Here is a 20028-nt window from a genome sequence, read left to right on the forward strand (position 1 = left end):
CACCAAGATATGATGGACTGTCAGATCTGCATTGCAGTTTGGGCAGCTAGGATTCTCTTCTCCCTTCAGAAGATACTCATGGGTCAGGCGACAATGGCCAATTCTCAGTCGAGTCAAGAGGACATCTTCCTTTCTATTAGCCATACATGACCAGTATACAACGGTGGGTTTTACATTTCTCAGCTTGTTATATACTTTGTCATCCCATTGCTTCTGCCATTTGCTGAAGATTTTGCTTTTAACAAACCCTTTGATGTCTGCTAGTGGAATCTGAAGATTGTACATTGTGGTTGCAGTTTTAGCTGCAATATCCGCAATTCATTCCCCTTAATGGCAACGTGTTAAAGGTTGAAGTTTAGGTTTGTTATTAGATTTAGGCAATTTCGTTTGCGAAGTACTTTTAATGACAATTTTTAACCAATTTATTGTCTTTCAACTACATATTAGTGTAAAAGTTGGTTTTTTTTTTCTCAAATTAAGGTTTGAGTTTTATAGCAAAAATGAATACTTGAGCACAGGTAAAATAATTTATATTCTTAGAACCTTAACATTTTAGAGTAGAAGTAATTTTGAATCGGTATTTAAATAAATTGTTCGTTATTCATTCAATGTTTCTGAAGTAAAAGAACATTTCGAATTCATTTAACAAAATTGAGACATTTTGCAAAAGAATAAACACACAATATGAAAAATAAAGTTTATTGCTTTGGGTATTAGAGATTATGAAAAATCTAATCTTTCCTCCTTAATTGTTTCCAATACATCAAAATATACTCCGTCTAATAGCTCAAATACTTCTGTGAGTTGATGCAGACGGTCATCATGAGACTTCGGGCTGCCCCGTACTCTGAAAGTTAAAATAGTATTATTAATTCTCACATTTATTAACAGCAGCATTTAGAAACAGTGGCCATCAGTTTAACAGCTAGTCATATTACTACGAAGTCGCTATATTGATTTAGATCTATATTGTCTAGATTCTTTAAAATTTCGCTATATTGATTTAGTTTCTTTAAAAGTCGCTATATTATCTATTAGTTTATTAGTCGCTATATTGATCTATATTCTTTAAAATTCAGTTTCATGGTTGAATATTTTGCAAAATTATAAACTGTTCAAAAAGGTATTTTAAAGTTTGGAACTTCTTGCTTGTCCATTATCAATCACACAGGATAAACTTCGAGAAAGGAGCCTTTTAATAACGCCCAAGATTTCTGGATTCGAATGAAGATTTCTTTTATGAGAGAAATGGGAGAAACTCTTGATTACAGAACTTGAATCCGTTTTTATTCGATCATATAACTGTCCCGTTAATGGCAATCTGCAGTTCTCTAGATACACGACATGTCTGTACCTTGGCAGTTTCTCTGCAAGTCATCGACATATAAAGTACCAGATACGATTGGAGAAATATTCTTCTGAATTGCATTTATTTTAACATTAAAAGTTTTGCACTCAGTGCACAAGCCTTTGGCATTCCCTCTCCTTAGTAAAAGAATTTATACAGCACACAACCAATTTTTACTTGAAACAGCCAGTCTTTTCATGAACTTCTGAATGAAATTTGGATGTTTTCCCCGTAGGCCACAATGTATGTGTGATTATGGCAAAGCCTCGAGGGCTATCTGCCTAAGGGGAGAGATGCCTTCGTGGAGGCCTTTCCAAGGGAAACTGGCTCGTATACACGTTACGCATGGGGAAACCACGAAAACACCCATGCAGCCAGCCCGTTCGCGGGATTCGAACCTCGGACCGAACTACCAGTGTTCAGCGACTTTACCGCTCGGCCGCTGGTGGGCTGTAGGCCACAATGATAAAGATCTTTGTGAATTCCATATCTTATATGCTTTTTTCCTGTCGAAAAAACCGACACTAAATGGTTTCTCTTAAGAAAGGCGTTACGAACTGCGGTCTTAAGCAGAAGCACATTATCAATTGTCGATCGGCCTTTCCCAAAACCCACTTTAGCTTGGTGATAGTTAACCACTTTTCTCCAAAAAATGGACAAAGCGACTACTTACCATTTCTCCAGAAGCTTGCATACGCAGTTGGTGAGAGCGATAGGACGATAATTTGATTGCTTCCTTGGGTTCTTTCTAGATGTCGCTATGGGGATCACTATAGCATTTCGCCAAGAAATTAGGGAGAAACGCCTATATTCTGTTATGCAAAAAGAGATATTTAGTGAATCATTGTACAATTGATTCAACATGACATAGGCAATGCCATCATGGCCAGAGTTCGTCACAGGCGTTAGCGATAAAACTCTGCTCATCTCCAGCATAGTGAAATCAGTGTTATATGCTTCTGTATTGGACGAGTTAGAATTGATGGATGTATTCTCATAAAATTTAGCCGAGAGGAATGCTGGCAGTGTTAAACATAGAAAATGCCGTGGTTCGCAAAACATTTTTATTAGTGAGATATGCAGAGTAATACGCAGAGTTACATGCAAGCAGAATAGAATAATACTAAGCAAGCAGAATAACAGAATAATACTAAGCAGCGATAAGTGGTTACAAAGGTTATATATATAACTTTACAACAGATCATGGTTTAACAAATCATAAACAAGACACAATAAATAACCAATCAAAAGTAACATACAGAATGAGATCTAAGTTTCAGAATAACTCGGACCTGGCTGAAAGCTAATGAATGTTTCGGACTTGACAGAAAGCTATACTTCCTTTTAACCAGTAAGAATGCGATTACAAATATCTCAACAGGCAGATAATCAGTTCTATATGACACAGCACTAAACTTCTCGGCTGTGATATTAGCAACATCTTTTCTGCTGCTAAAGTTAAGCCACCCATTTCCAAAATGGGACGTCCAAATGATCCTTATAAGTAAAGGAGACTTATTTTTTGCAAACATACTTGGTTGGAATGGGAAATGTAATGGATGAAAGAATTGATCCAAGCATCCTATCTTTGGCGTCGCACTCTCCGAGCATTTGCCTTTCTGTAAGAGATAAGATTGCTAAACGTCAGATACCTGCGGAAAATTCCATAGGCTTTTCTTTGCTGTCCGACAGCCTGACAGTCATAGTTCCACCATTGTTTGCGATAGTTAAGAAGGCTGTCTGACATGGGTTTGGTTTATTAGATTACGGCAAAGCACTCAAGGGATATCTGCCTTAAGGGAGGGACGCCTTCTCGGAGGTCGTTTTAAGGGAAACTGGCTCGTATAATGGTGAAAACCACGAAAACACCCATGCAGCCAACCCGTTCGCGGAATTCGAACCTCAGACCGAACTACCAGTGTTCAGCAACCCTGATGACATGGGAATAGAGATTTTAGCTGTCTGAACAAGAGTATCAGTCACAGCTTTCACAGCTCCATCTATTGGCACTTTTTCTGCCACGTTATTAGTGAGCATAGCCAAATCAGAAAACATTTCCCAGCCTGCTTGTTTGTAAATAAAACGTGGTGACGTGAAATTGGGGGATGCTATATCTCGATTAAAAATCACGTAGATAGGGAAATGTTCACTAGTAAAAGTGTCGTTCCCAACTTTAAATGAGCAACACGGGATAAGTGATGTGAACAAATGGCAAGATCGGTACTGTGATATGTCCTCGTGGGTTGGTGCAAAAATGTTATTAAGGAGGCACAAGTAGTGATCATTAATAATGTCTTCCATTTGTTTTCTCCGAAGAGTTATATCACCATTACCACAGATGTGATTACGATAATTGAAATCTCCAAATACAATGAAAGGAGCAAGCAGCTGTTTTACCAAATTATCAAATTCATTTTTATTTATCACTTCATCAGGGTAGTAATAGATGATAATGACTAGCATTCTGTCATCGATCTGCGTTGGAAGCCATCATAGCGGTGAACTCACTACAACAGCTTGAAGGCGTGTTGAAAGGAAAGACAGTCGAAGGGTTGACATGGGAGGTGGGGACAGCAAAACCTCCGCTAACGCGCTCACCACACACGTTTTTCTTGACAGCTTCCCGACCTCCGCAACTTAGGTGTGCTATCTTGCTTGAGAAATCTCTTGTACTCCAAAAACAGGAAGAGGGATAAATATCAATCAGGCTTTTGATGATCACTAGACCTTTATGAAATCCACGACAGTTTCAAGATTTTGAGGTAGCCATCATGAATATTTATTTTGCCCATGCTGCTTCTTAGGCGTGGTAGACTTTTTGGTGGAGCTTAATCCTTCTAATTCCATTGCTGATAACACTCTAATGTACGACCAGAATTTACCGTTTTTAATCCTACGTTATTTGAAGAGAACTTTGTTTTTAATATTAATTACTTCAGTTTTTTTACGGGTTGGTGCATCTTCAATACTGGCACATAAATTGCTATTTTGCCTTTTGTATGGTACTTCAGTTTTAGTGTTTGTCTGAATAGATTTTGTTGCATCGGCAAAACTCACATTTTTGACGAGGTTAAGTGCTTTCAAACAATATGTTAGCTTCTTTATTTGATAACCTTTTATTGCGCTTTGGATTTCCATTTGGGACATGAACGAGAGACAGATGGGAGACTGTCTTTAGAATTAACACAAAGAGGTTTGAAAGTGCAACAAGCGCATGTAAGGTTATTCCGACATGCAGCTGTTAAGTGCGCAAACCGCTGGCATTGAAAAGAATGCCTATGATTTGGCACATACGGTTGCACCGGGCAATGCAAACACCCTGCTTTGATGTGATTTGGAAGTTGAGTGTTAAAGGTCAAAATAATGTGTTTAGTATCAATTAACTGATCATGCTTTCTGATTTCAATATGACGAACACTGGCAAAATTCTACTCAATTTCGGGAACGCATTTTTCGCTCGACACTGTTAATAGGTCATTTTCTGATTACACGCGACGACTGGATTCAGTTGTGTGCAGAAACCGTAACAGCAACTTGTCCCATTTTTGACATAGTAAGAAGGGTCTTCTACTGATTAACAATTTCCTTTAATAATTCCCCAGACCGTAAGTGTTTAATTGGTCTTGATTCTTCAGCAAAGGATTTAATTTTGGAACCAGGAAAGGTGACATTTTATGAAACTCGGCAGATGTGGTCATACCACAAAATCGGGGAACTACAGCGTTTTCTATAATTTCCGTAGTTCGAGGTCTTTTAAAGATTCCTTGACATTTTCAAGAAATTAAAATTTGTGAAGCCATATTTGAAGGAAATAAAAATTCGGACCTGGCGTCCCCACCCACATGGGAGTCCAACAAAGGGACGCAGATTCCTGCGCCAAGGATAACCAGGTCTATATGTAATCAATCCCCACAGTCGGCTTTCCCGAAAGCAGGTACTTCCGAGAGCTTATCCCCAAGTCACTGACACAAGGACTAATGAACAGCAGATTGACACCCCTCGAGGACGTCAAGGTGCCTTCCGTTTAGCTGAAGCAAGGGCCAAAGCAATTCGTTTGAGACAGTACCTCGACACTCAATTACCAGGACCCTCCTTTCCAGTGACACAAATCTCCACGTAAGGCGAAGACGTGGGTAGTTTTCTCGCCATTTGGAAAACTAGAGACAAGGGCTGTTCCAGCTTCTCATGAAGAGCTCCAATCTCCGAAGAGGAGAACCATAAGGGAGAAAGGAAGGAAAACGTTTCAGCTAAGGAGAAAGGACATGGAAAAGAGGATAGATCACTGGGGCTCACGGATCATGACACCCGTCTCGCAAAGATTATCCCCGAAGGGCTAGGATATCTCGGGATTGCCACACCCGTACTCATTAAAAGCGATTCCGGGGGCCTTGTTGTGACGAACTGAATGTAATATGGCTAAAATTGCGGCTCTTTCGAAACGGCTTGAGAAACGCATTGTGGTTTATCGATATCAGACGTCGTTCACAAAAAGAGAAACGTAATAAGCACATTTAAAGGTTATCACTATACATAGGACGTTTACATAATTTTAGAACGATTTCGATGAAGAATCAAAAACTGATGCTTTGGCATAACATCTGTCAACAACGTATTTCAAAAGAGATATCGTCTGCTACTTTAAAATGTTTTCAAGATGTCGCATTTAAACAATCTTTTGATTGAAGAGTTTTGTACTAGCAGAAAACAAATATTCATATTCTGTAATACAAATAAGTTCTGAAATGTAGGATATTAAAACATCTAAGTGAAAAATAAAGTATTGTTAATCGCAGTACTGAATCATGTGGGTCACCTCAGAACAGGTTGTAAAACCCTGTATGAAAACTAATTAGAAAAGACAAATGGAAATTCATTATTAGCCTTGATGAAATAGGGATTTACCCAAGTGACTGCAACAGATTTATTGGAAACGAAAAGAGTAAACCTGACTCCGTGATTGTGATGAAAGTTTCAGCAAGAGGTATATGATTATTTGATTGTCGCAGGATTCTTACATAGTGAGAAATTCAAAATGAGAATAGCGTAAAAATATTAAAATCAACGTTACTATCAAGAAAAGTTTTAGGTCTGAAATGTAAAGAAATTCTATTTTTTTTAATACTGTGACTTTCAAAGAGTGAAACTTCAACAAGATAGAAAATATGTCGTACTCAGAAAAAAAACCATTGCATTCTTGAAAGACAGATACAGATGACAAATCTTCAAAGTATTCCCGTATGCCCCTAACGTTTCAGCTATGAACCATTGTGTCTTTGGTCTCTTAAAAAGAACCCTTTCTAAGCATATATCCACCGCAATTGATGGATTCTGGAAAGCAGTGAAAGAGGCATGAAACGAACGGACCTGGAAATTTTACGGAAGCCCTATCACGGAAACATTGCAAACTTTGTAGTCTTGAAAAAGGCTATCATAGACCATTTTAATGAAATACTCTATACTTGAAATAAATAGCCCCGGAATCCCTCTAAAAATTCAATACTCTGCATTTGAATCTGAATGAAGTTAGAATCAATATATAACATGCTTCTATATCTCTTATTTTATCCAACAATATATAAGCAAAGGTAAAATTGTGAAATTTTAATTCAAGAAATATTAAAAATTACCATTTTATTTTTGAGGAAAATGAAACTTCATCATTGAAATCGTAATTTAATATATTCGCATATTTTTACATAAGAAACTAATGTACGTAAGAAAATGTACGTAAGATTGTCTAAAAAATATTCCTATTGAATAATATTCTGAAATAAATGTAGTTTAAGAAAATTCGTTACTCTTAAGGCTAAAGTACCTTTAATATCTTCGAAACACTAAAACGAATGGTATGTTTTTAACCCTGCAGCTGTAACGTAGACAGTTCTCTCGTAAGCTGCAAGGTGAGGTGTCCCTACACCATGATAAACGCTTACCAAATTTGTATTTGAGGACAGAATAACATAACGCCATCCAAAACTTTTTCAGAACTTTAATGTGAACTAAGTGTGAATAACCCAATTTAAATCTTATAACATACATAAATGAACAAAAAACTTTTTTTAAACTTACACCTTCCAAACCTGCTGCTTACTCGATTTCGCCATCTGTCACTTGAGGCTGAAGACACTCTGCGCAGATAGAGGGCATATGGCTCATACACATGAATTTGTAGCACTTTTTACAATAAGTTATAATTTCAATAATCTTTAATAATCAATAAGTATTTCTACCCCAACGTTACAGTTGCAGGGTTAAAGAAATTTTAATTTTTGAATTTAACAAAGGAACATTGAGAACATATCGCAACTTACCTTAGCCACGTAATATATCTGATGGAATGGATGCAGAAAAGCATGATCTGCAATAGAAATTACATTACAATTAACGAAAAGTCTGAGAATTTCATTTCAGCACTTCTGTAAAAGGTGTAAAATTATTTCAGGCTTTAGGACAAGGCATGATAAATTTCAATGGAATTTCATTTTCCGAGTGTATAAATGGCAGAATTAACTTTTATAAGTAATTCTGCCCATAAGATACACCCCGGTTTCCATTGCCCCATTTTACGCTTAATCGCTATAACGCTTTTAGTGATCAATTTGTGGAAATTCAAAATTTCACATTTTGTATCAAAGCAATTGTTACTTTTCAATTAGAATAATCAAAAACATCACTAAAACTGAACTGCAGATCAGGTAATGGGTACGATACGAACAATTAGCGTATAGAAGAGATGCGAGAGCGATGATCCCTGCCTCGCTACGATTCAATGCGGCGTGCGCGGTGATTTCCATCAAATGGTCTCTCGCTCTCTACTCAGCATATTGCTTGGCTTGTGTTTAGCCGAGACTTCACTACATAATTTATCGAAATGCAGATTTTCAGTCTTTATAGTTTTGAAAAAATAATCGTTTTTAAGCTATACGTTGAGATATTTTCTTTTAATACTATGTTCGGAAATAAAACCGGAAGTGATACGTCGATTGGAAGGTGGCGGGGGGGGGAAGTTAAAATCACATATTCCTTAATCTTAAAATTTTCAACTATACGAATAACCATGCAAAATTAAAAAATTAAGTATGCAACATTATCAGATATGTTAGCATAAAAGGAATGAAATGACGGAACTTTGTTTTTGTAAAACCATTGTACTTAACCATTTTTATCCCTCACAGAAGAAATTTTCCTCAAATGAAGTCATAATACTGGGAAAATCAAAAAGCACTTAATTTTCTACAAGAAACGAGTAACACACTGAATGTTTTTGGGGCTAGTTGAGAACGGTTTGATAGACTCAAGAAATAAACGTCCACAATTTGAGGATTACTGACAATAAAGCTATGCAAGTATTTCCACAAAGTTTAAAGAAAATTATTACTGATGGGAGCCTTTCATCACAGGCAGATTTCATTGATGATAAAGTGATCTATCTTGGAAAAGGACGCCATCACGTGCACACATTTACGACACAAAAAACTTCCGGATTTAAAGCAGAATCATCTTGCTTTTAGGAGGTAATGTGCAAAGTGATTTTAAATTCAAATGTTTGTGCATCATTCTGAAACATTACTGCCATTGAATAGAAGGGACAAATAAATACGTTTCGTGATTTAGAGAACAACCAGAAAAGTTTGGAATCGCAACATAAGTTTTTGAAGATAAATTCATTTATAAATCCTATTCATTAATAAAGGGTTATTGAGATGAAATTTTTAAATCAAATCTTTTGATAGGTTAACTTACAGGCCACCAAAACATCTGCCGCCAAACAGATGGTCAGTTATACAACCTATGGATCAGTGTGAAATATTGAACTTTTAAGCAAGCTATTTGCGACACGTTTTAATATTTAATTCACAAAACTGACTAATGTAGCACAAGTGAGAATAAATTTAAACATGCTTGGAACAAAATGACTTCAAACTATGAGTAGTTTTGAAAGATTTTGCAGAGAAATTGGCGAAATTATTTTCGAAACTATGGAGAGCAATGAAATTATACTCAGATGAAGGAAAGCAGTTGAAGGCATTAAGAATTAACTGGAATATCATGATAAAAGCCTATTCAATGAAGACAAATTTTACAGATAATAGAAATGTATCAGAAAGCAATTCATGTGTTGAAAATTCTTTAGAAAATACTGCTGAAGAAAAATGAAAAGATTTATAGATTTCTTGAAAAAGAGCATTGTAACTCCTAACAAAAAATGCACGAATTTTTGGAACATAATCCAAATTTGGATCATACTTTAAAGTTGAGAAGAGGAATTTTAGATTCCATTAGTTAATAAAGGATTTCGAGGCAATGAACAAGCAAAACAAATCACCTCCAATTTCTTTGAAAAAGTTTAGAATATTTATGTAACTAAGAATTCCCTGTTAAAGTACATGTGTAATTAAGTCATCAATTGTGTATATATACATAAAGCTATTTTTTTTATTTTGAAACCTGTATTTCTGTTACCGTTTACCTTGTTTCATTTTTGTTTGCAATACTTCATACAGTAAAAATTGATTCCATTTTACGTTTATTCGATTAACGCTTTTACTCACCGATTAAGAGAGCGAATCGGGGTATTAATTTATTTCCAAATTTTAGTTACAAAGCTCGTTGCTAAAATTTTGTAAGTACTTGGGGTATTAACCTGCACTCATCTAATACACGGTCTCAGGTAGGTCTTTTACTTAGGGTGGGAAGTACACGTGTTCTTGAAGTTTCATTGCAATCCTACAGTCTGAACATGACTTCTATTTATAAACAGTTTGAATACAATTTTAATCGCCTGAGTGAACCTAACAAACAACTGATTGAAGATAGTTTCAGTCTTCGCAAACATGATTTGAATTATAAGGTCAAGAAAAATTTTTACTTACCAGGTATCCTTTATCAAATTGTTTGGGTAGGTCATGCCTGCAATAAAACAATTTGTAACTGAAGAGAAAAGTCCAAAGCAAAAATACCAAGCAAGATAGAAGTTTCCAGGCATTTTATGGTTTAAAAGTTAACGTTTTAAGAAAATGCTTACCCGAAGAGGTACCAATCATATGCTAGCGTTAAGTAAGACATCTCTATAGGATTTAACGATTTGTGGATCAAGCCATCAGCCCAAAGTGACAAACGTAAAAGGGTTATGAAGAGTGGCGTCTTATCAAAACCTCTATTGCCCTGGACAAGGATTGCCTTTTCGGCTGGGAAAAAGACATAATGTCAACTTATGCAGTTAATAACTTTGACAGTTAATTGGTAGACAAACAGTTAGCTGATATAAACACAGAGGCAATTAGTTGAGATATTTAATTCGAAGTCAACCATACCATACATAGCACATCCTGATGCAATTCTCTGAATTTCTCAAGAACTCAAACGATCTATTTTAATTGGAATATTTTAACAAATCTTAAATTACATAAAAATATTTAAGATAACATTCGTTTCCTATTATATACATTCAAGTTTAGATTGCATAAAGTTTGCTTCCAGTTTTTTAAATTTTAGTTTATGTGCCACTTTCATGTAAATTCGTGAAAGGTGGTGTATTTAATTATGGCAAAGCTGACTAGGGCTATCTGCCTAAGGGAAGGGATGCCTTCGTGGAGGACTTTCTAAGGGAAACTGGCTCGTATACACGTCACACATGGGGAAAACCACGAAAACAACCGTGCAGCCAGCCCGTTCGCGGGATTCGAACCTCGGACCGAATTACCAGTGTTCAGCGACTTTACCGCTGGTGGGCCAATTTCGTGAAAGGGAAAAAATTCCTGACGTAATACCAGAAATTCAGTTCAGGTTTTGTAAGCGTCTTAATGCAAGCTCTAAGACATTTATTCTAGACTCAGCAAGTTTTCAAACTTCAGCTATTTGATTTCAGCTCACTATTTTAACAAGAGTCTAACCTCAATCCCGAACTTCACACCACGAACAAATTATATAAAAGAAAAGACTCAACTGACGACAAGAGTCTAGTTAGAAACATTAAAATCGGTAAGAAATTCTTTCCAAAGTGTTTGAAGTAACTAGTAAACAGAATTAACTCTCGAGGACTTGTTGAAACATTGATATTTTCTTTTGTTTAATTCCCATTAATAAAACCAGACAGCAAGTAACTTACAAAAATATGAATTCGGCCTGAAATCTGGAGAAAATGATCAGATGGTATTGGAGGCAAACAACTCTTAATTTTAGACTTACTATACAAAATATTGCAAATATAAGCAAGACCGAGGGCTTTGAAATTACCAGTGAAGATATGAAATTGCTAGAAGATCATAAACACAAGCTCAGCTAGTAACTGCAACAACTTTACAAATAGTAACAAGAGACAACTGTAGGAAATGCTTTCAGAGGAAGAGAAAAATATTAGTTCTTCGATCTGAAAAAGTTTTACAAAATGTTGGCAGGATGCAAAGTTTCAGTTAACGATATCACCCACGTAAAGCAGTAACAAGCTACAATGTATGCATCTTCAGTGACAATGTCATCTCACTTTAGGAACATTTTAAACAAATCATCTCTAATAGCAGAGAATAAAGGCTTATGAATATATTGTGGTGTAGTGGCCGAATACACTAGCTCCAGATGTAATACAGGCTTGAAATAAACTTCTAACTCAAGTTCTAACTATAACCTGGCTTTTTAAATAAAATCTTTTAAAATTTTTGTTCATGTCGATGGGAACTTGGATACATTGTCTCCCAATTTCAGTAACAAGCTACAAAGACAAATTAATCAATTACAGATTTCATCTATGAGAAAAATAATTTTGCATGATGAACTACCTAACGACCTTCAGAAAGCAATTGCATTCGTGAATCAAAGTTTCACCATATCTATAATATTATGCAAGTAAAGCATGAAATCTTTTAAAAGCGCAAAACTAGGTTTATTCCCTGGTTACGGATTACTCAATTTTGAATTAAAACAGCATTTAAAAATAAGTAAATTATACTCACTAGAAGTTACATAGTTCAATAAGAGGGAAAAATAATTGAAAGTAAGCATAACAACTTTCCATTCCTAGGAAATAAAAATACATTAAAATTAAATACATAAGCTAAATATAGATCAACATACTCAAACTATAATAATATCTTAAATTCAAGACATTCAGGAAGTTGAAAAGCCGTTTCATATACTACAGCTAGATATCTGTGTGCAATGATCGAAGCTGACATTCATATGAATTTAAAATTATAAGGGTAGGATTTAACGAGGTTTGCGGCTTCGCAAGTTTTCTTAATGACTATAATTTCAGAACATGAGCAGAATGCTTCATGAATAAGCGTACTCGATAGCTGTAGATATCTGCTTATATAAGCTGGATTTCTGTGAAGGAATAAATTAAAATTTTTCTGAAACAATACTCTACAACATACATTGTTCATCTAAGACAGAAAACCCTCGAATAACAAGCTTTTATGTTTGCTAATCAAGGCATTTTAAGCATTGAATCTAGCTATCAGGTCGCATTGAAACTCGTAGTGCGAACAAATTTTTCTTGAGATAAAAATTCGCTTGACTTTTTGTTCAAAATTTTTCTGACTGCATCTGCCGGAACTATCACAACAATCCGGCAAATTAGAATCTATCAATGAAGATGACTAAAAGACGCACTTCCTCAAGAGAGACAATGACTTAATGGACAACTTAATAGACTAAAGGCAGGTTTAATACAGCTGCTAACGTTCTGGCAGTTTGGCTAGTTCCACTTGTGACGTCTAATGTACAATTGCTCTGCTTAGGTCACTATTTTGTATTTACAAAGATAGCGTGTACATTTTCCTATTTGGAATACTTTGCATGTTAAGACTAGGCCATAAGCTGTATGTCTGGAATCTTCCAAAGTGAATCAGTTGACAGCTTCGACGGGAAATGAATTATTTGGCCGAATGCAAAGGGAAGCAAGTTAAATTTCCACATGTTTAAGGAATTCAACATTATCGTTTCCATGAAAACGACTAAACTCGTTACGAATGCATTCTACTGCCGCCGACATCCCGAAATTGCCGACATGGAACAAGTAACGACTTGCAAGGCAACTCATTACAACAGATCATACAACCCTTCTGCGGACACGTGAAATAAATTCAGAATTCTCTGGGACAACTGAACACCCAGAGCCGTCGCACTCCGGCAGTTCAACGCAGAATCCCCAGCTAGTCAGGAAATGAGGACAAAAAACTCAAATTCAAGCCAAAGCACAAGACCAAATCACTTCATGCTCAATATATACCGTTGCCTTCTTGGGAAGAGATGGCGCACGAGACTGCCAAGGAGCAAGTTTAATTGTCCGCATGACAACCAAACAAGGACTGTCGGACACAGCAATCTTGCCCTCAGCCAAAACAATTCCCAGTCTAGAAAATGTAGAGACAGCTAACCATAAAGACTTACAATAAACACCTCAGACTACAATAATAGACTTCTGCCTCATCTGGAAACAGATGACACTTTGAGGACTCTTACCAACAGAAAGTTTTCGACTACCAATTTGTCAAAGGGTTTCTCACCAAATTTTAATTACACAAGTCCTCCCCGAAAAGGACATCAAGAGTTTCACACAAATGCTACCTTATTATAAGAAACCGAAGGTAGTCATTTGAAACATACCATTATCTGCATCCATGATTGAAGTAACAGATGCACTCGGTTTATTTGATAATAAAAAAGCACTTTAGGGTTAATGTGTCTAAGGAAAGACGTCTTCATGGAGAACATTTTAAGAGATTTGCCTAGTTTACACATGAAGACAATCATGTAGTCATTCCCTTCGATTGGAATCGAACATGGATCGGAACTACCCGTGTTCAGCAACTTCGTAACTCAAATCCTGGTAATAAGGAAGTGGAAGACAAGGGACATTAAATTGTAGAGCAATTCCTTATGAAAAGCTGGTTTCTATAGTTAACTCGGCGAAGTGTTTAGGATTCAAGTTAAATCGTTCCTTCACATGGTCAGCAAATATTAAGAGGTATAGTCTACGAAATGTTTAGGAAACTTTCCCCCCTCCTCCCCCCAAGAGAAATATCTACACAGCTATTATCCAGACATATTTCACTTCTCACACATACGAGACCTGTAAAAAAAAGACCTGAAGAAAATAAAATTCTTCAAAACTAGTTTTTGCGGATAAACAGTGGTGCTTCTTAAAGATCTGAAAATTGAAATTTTTAAGGATTACCTTAAGAAGCATAACAAAACTTTCCATACCAAGGGCGCACTCAACAGTGCAGAAAATTTCATGCAAAGTTTGCTCTATGAAATTACTCCAGAGACGTTTTCATTTGTTTATATCCACTGCATCTCCTAACATAATTCGATTTATTTAAGCAGAACCCTTCAGTTTCATGCAAGTAATATAAATTATGCAAATCAATAATTTACATCTCATTAAAGTCATACCATTTCTTTATTGTATTCTTTTGAAAGTACAGTGTTAGTGCATTAGTGTCATGACAATCGTATCTGATAACAGGTTAACAGCTTGAGACATCGAACCTGTTTCGCCTCAACGCTCACGTGAGTTGAGATCTAGCACAGCTACCTTAGCCATCTCTTACCAGAATTCCGACACTATCTCAGCAATCTCATTTTCAGACTTGCCCCATATCTCTGGGTTTTACACTGTGCCTAAACTTTCACTTCTAAATTCTCATGTTCTAGGAAGTATTGTTATGCAACACTAAAATCTCACGCTTTACTTGGAAGTCTTAAATTCTCTGAAAAATGTTCCAAAAGTAACAAAAATTGAAGTAACTTTTGCAGTATCTCAAATTTTTACAAAATTTTAGATTTTCTGAAAGGCCATTAGTATGCTATTTCTCGAAGGAAAAGTAATGACTATAGAATTTCAAAAAGCTGCAAGGAAATTTCATAAACATCACAATTAAAACACCATAGAGAAAGTATCAATCGAAATTATATTATCTATTAAATAAAAATCAGATCACATATTTATATCAAATTTAACTTGGAATTATTAAGTCATTTCAGAAGTCAAATACTTCCAAAATTTCTTTGCAGTAACAAAGTTGTTACATTCATATGAAAATATTTTAATGCCTGGTTAGACTTATTCATAAAGAATTTGCTAATTTTTAACCCAAAATATCTATTCTGACATTTTCCGGTAACAGCTCACTCCGGCTAATAAGTCAACTCGGTAACTATTTTTGCAATTAGTAAAGGTGCCAGATTAATGAGGTAACCCTCTAACGACCCCAAAAAATTCAGCACAATTCATAATTATGAAGAAAAACCTTAATGCTACCATATTTTGAAAGAGGGATTGCACGCGGTAAATCCCAATGAATACATTTATTTTGCATGCGCACAAACATGAAACTCCCGGGAGAATGCCCGTTTCCTGAGGATCGAAATTGGTGCGAAATTATCCACATGACCGTTAAGTTATACTCATTTACAAGAAAGATAGGAAAGCAAATCTTTCTATAGACGAGGAGATCTCATTATGAGGTGGTATTGCGAGAAGCTTGTGGTTAAATCTAGTAGCATAAACAAGAAACTGTGTGGCATAAAGAATTCATTAAAAGACGACCTCGTGTGGAAAATTTACGAGCTAAGATGTTAGATGTTTCATTAGAAGATGAGATTACAAGATTTTGCCTCATTTGGCTATTACGTAAATTATTTTATCCACTTTGATATTAAAATTAAAAATGCGAAGGGAAGCATAACACGCTATTAAATATATCTACATTATAAATAAAGTTAGTATAAACGATATTTACCTTGTATTTAGTAAAGTCTATTTTTGGAGGAGGTACTATGGAATCATTCTCAGGTAGCTGAAAATCGAAGCAGTCCCTTATCTAAAAAGATATTGAAATTTTAGACTGTACATACTTGCTCAGAATAAAAATATTCAACACAACTAACTTAAAATTACAAAGGCTAGAAGAGTGAATTATAAATTGCTGTTGCATACAGTTCATCAAGTTTATTTTTATCCGTGCGTTAGTTTAGTAAATCGTTATGATCCATGGTACCTTTCAGTTGACGCAGAGCCATTCGAGAATATGCACAATGTGTCAATATAATAACTAGTTGATTTTACCTCACAAGGCGTTTTTAGTTTACTTTTTTAGTTTGTTGAAATTTGTTTCAGCAGTTTACTTCTCAGCAGTTAACGTGATCACAGGTTTACAGATAATTCTTCAATATATTGAATTTCTGGTCTTTTTAATCTTATTTCAGTTGTATTTCTACTTATACACTGACGTCTCTTGCTTATGTCCCTGAAGACCGAAATAATTAGTCAAAAGGAACACTCTTTACAACGTATATGTTAAGTTAGGCTATTTGAACTACAGTTAGCCACAAAAGTCTGCGTACAGATTAAATTTTAAATTAAAAAACACTTAAAGCAAAGAAAAATGTATTTTAATAATTACATTTCTTCCCCTTCTATTAGCTAAAATTCTAAGCTTAAATAAAAGTAAATAGTATCAGTGTAATACTTTACATTTTTTCAAATATTTATTTTGTCAAAAAAACTCAGAAATTCCCTCCAATAAGTCTGCGTACACTTTAAAAAAAGCAATATATAAGCTTTTTACATTACTTTAATACTTTGTAGGATATCCTTTATTCTTCAAAACAGCTTGCAGACGTCTGGTCATTGAACTAGTTTTTCAGTGTAATCCGACGTAAATTTCGCCCATTCTTCCTGAAATTTACTAATTAGCTCATCTCGCGACGCAATATTGAGTTTTCGAATTCGTTTCTCCAATTTTGCCCACATATGTTCCATTGGATTGAGGTCTGGTGGCTGTTGAGGAGTGCGCAACAGTCTTGGAGTGTGATAGAGGATATACTCCTTGACAATTTTAGCTGCATGTTTCCGGTCGTTGACTTGTTGGAAAATAAATGTATTAGAAAGGTTTAAATTTCGGGCACCGTCTCGTAGATTTTTCTTCAGAATATCCAGATAAACATACTTATCCATGACTATCAATAATGTGAAAATTTTCAACTCCTTTCGAAGACATACACCCCTATACCATCACACCGCCAGCTCCATGTTTGACAGTTGGATTTAAATTTCTCAGATTCAGTTCTGTTCCTCGTTTTCTCCATACGATAGAGTGGCCATTAACTTTAAATAATGTAAATTTACTTTCATCTGACCAAATTACATTGTTCCAGAAGTCCTGCGAAGATTTTAAATATGTTTTGGCAAAAGCAGTTATTTTCTTTCTATTTGTCTCTGAAATGTATGACTTAGACCTAGGTTTGAGTCCATGATAATCGGCCTTTCGCAGCACTTTTCGTACAGTTTCAGGAGAAATTTCCTTGTTGCTAGTTAAAAAATGTCTTTTGCAATGCTTGCAGCAGAAAGTTTAGGATTTTGTTTAATTCGTAAAAGAATTTTTCTTTCTTCTCTCTGCGTTATCTTCTTCGATCTCCCATATCTTGGTTTTACAGCAAGACTACCGGTGTCCAGATAGTTTTGAATAACTTTGCACACTGGAAAATGGTTTTCCAATGGTTTTACCAATATAACGAAGAGTTTTACCTTCATCTCTCAATTTGATAATTAGTTGTCTCGTAACTAAAGGAATTTCTTTATTGGTTGTCATTTTCGTCAAAGAAAATAGAAATAGCAACTTCCAATCAACGTGAAATTTGCTTCGGAAGTCAATGACCTTCAATGTGTAACCTTCTTTGCATTCTCAAGTTTGAAGTTTAAAAGTTAAATAAGAAATCCCCGCCTCCTTCGCGTTGTACGCAAACTTTATTCGCTTTGATTTCTGGCCACTTTGGATTTGATATTACTTTTCTTGATGTACGCAGACTTTATTGACTAACTGTATGTTGATAGTCATCAGCAACGACTCGAATATAAACTGAGTAACGAGAAGCCTTGCACTGTATCGTTCGTGGATAGAAGTTTATTTTTTGATTCATTAACCCATGACAGTAAACTGATCAGAAGGTAGATCATAGGCTCGATAAGAAAAACTGAAAGGACAGGGTCAGTATTACAAATGCCTCGGCAAGAGGCATATGGTGAAAGATTAGCGAATAAAATTTGTTATAAATTATGCAGTAAATCTCATCGTACATCTTTATGCAATTCTCAAAACAAATTTTCGAAATCTATAAATAACATAATAAAACCGAAAATCATATATACCAAATTATGACTAACCAGTTTGAAGGATGGATCTAACAAAATTAACAGTCATTATGATTAATTACGGTACAACTAGAATATAATAAAGTGTTGAATACCGTCACTGATACTGCTACTCAGATCAGTATTATAAAGAGTACTGTTGTGACAGAGTATTGTAAAAACACGCATGGAAAAATGTAGCATATTAAAATATGCATTTGGACAGAAGGTAAATGTACCTTTAATAAATGTAAATTAGCGATATGTTCACAACCAAATACAGTGTACGCACCTTTACAGTCGTGAATGCTACAGTTGATAATCTAGTACATAATTTAATGTCGAGTTTCAGTGTTTACAATGCAGATTGCACATAAAGGTAATTCTGAAAGTTGTGTTAATACTCTAAATGATTATGAAATACAACGGTCTCATAAAGAGGTTCATGTTAGTTCTGATGAAGAGGATTATGCAAGTGATTTACTGCAAGTCTGTCAAAAAACTGAGAAAAAGGAAGAGGCTGATTATTTACACTCATGTCCATAAATTAAGGATAATGCAAAAACAGGCAAAGGAAGAGTTGGAAGCAAAACAAATTTGACTTATTTGTAAAAACTTATTTATTAAACAAAAGGTAAAGAGCAAAAAAAAAAAAAAGATGCTATGTTTGATATTGTAAAAATTTGAGATTTTTTCTCCCTGGAGCAAATTACAAAAAAAAAAACCTATTTACAAAAAACCAATATTACATGGTTAGTATGATTGTTAATACATTGCATGTCTCCTAGGCGATGCAATACAGTTCGTACAACGCCTAGGCATGCTGAGTATCAAATTATCGATCTGATCTTGTGGGATATTACACCACTCAAAAAGCAATGCTCTCCGAAGTTCCGGTAGACATGTAGGAGGTTGACGGGCTGCAACTCGTCGGCCAAGCATGTCCCACACGTGCTCTACTGGATTCTAGTCGGGTGAAAACGCTGGCCAGTCCAAACGGGTGATATCCTATTGAAGGCATTCGCTTACGATGTTTGCACGGTGAGGACGGGCGTTGTCATCCATAAACACAAATTGTGCGCCCATGGCGCTCCTAAACAAACTTACATGTTGTTCCAGAATGACGTCCCGATAGATTTGGCTTGTCATGGTTCCAATTTGAACATGCAGGTCAGTTCTGGAACCCAGAATAATTCCACCCCAAACGAGCACTCCTGTACCACCGTAACGGTGTCGTTCAACGATGTTATCTTGGTGTTAACGGGTACCTGTAGCTCTCCATATGAAAGTCCGGCGAGAATCAGACTGCAAGCTAAACCTGGACTCGTCGGAAAACATCACACAAGCCCACTGTTGCGGTGTCCACGGTGCATGCTCTCTACTCCAGGCTAACCGCAGGCGACAGTGAGTTGAAGTAAGTGGAACGCATCTGACAGGTCTACGAGCATATAGACCAATCTGCGCTAAGCGTCTGTACACTGTCTGCCTTGAAATTGTCGTACAAGTGGCTGAAGAGACAGGTCTGAGGCTGTGCTCCACCTGT

The 20028-nt window shown here is 35.8% G+C and overlaps 1 protein-coding gene across 2 annotated transcripts in view; it reads right to left on the minus strand.

Annotated features, from left to right (window-relative positions):
* Positions 1–683: 683 nt before the first annotated feature.
* The window catches only part of LOC118204252 (phosphatidylinositol-3,5-bisphosphate 3-phosphatase MTMR14-like), a 45433-nt gene continuing 26088 nt past the window's right edge, over positions 684–20028 (minus strand). The window contains exons 10-16 of one of the 2 annotated variants that reach the window (XM_035376588.2): positions 16096–16176; positions 12298–12361; positions 10374–10536; positions 10222–10258; positions 7660–7706; positions 7418–7476; positions 684–847 (exon numbers count right to left, since the gene is read on the minus strand). In XM_035376588.2, the coding sequence (XP_035232479.1) occupies positions 846–847; positions 7418–7476; positions 7660–7706; positions 10222–10258; positions 10374–10536; positions 12298–12361; positions 16096–16176 (453 nt within the window). In that variant the 3' untranslated portion in view covers positions 684–845. The remainder of the gene's footprint in view (positions 848–7417; positions 7477–7659; positions 7707–10221; positions 10259–10373; positions 10537–12297; positions 12362–16095; positions 16177–20028) is intronic. The other variant, XM_035376587.2, reaches the window with a different exon arrangement.

This window comes from Stegodyphus dumicola, chromosome 12, assembly GCF_044657685.1.
Source record: "Stegodyphus dumicola isolate Sdum_Otavi_A_Nest chromosome 12, ASM4465768v1".
Classification (NCBI taxonomy): domain Eukaryota; kingdom Metazoa; phylum Arthropoda; class Arachnida; order Araneae; family Eresidae; genus Stegodyphus; species Stegodyphus dumicola.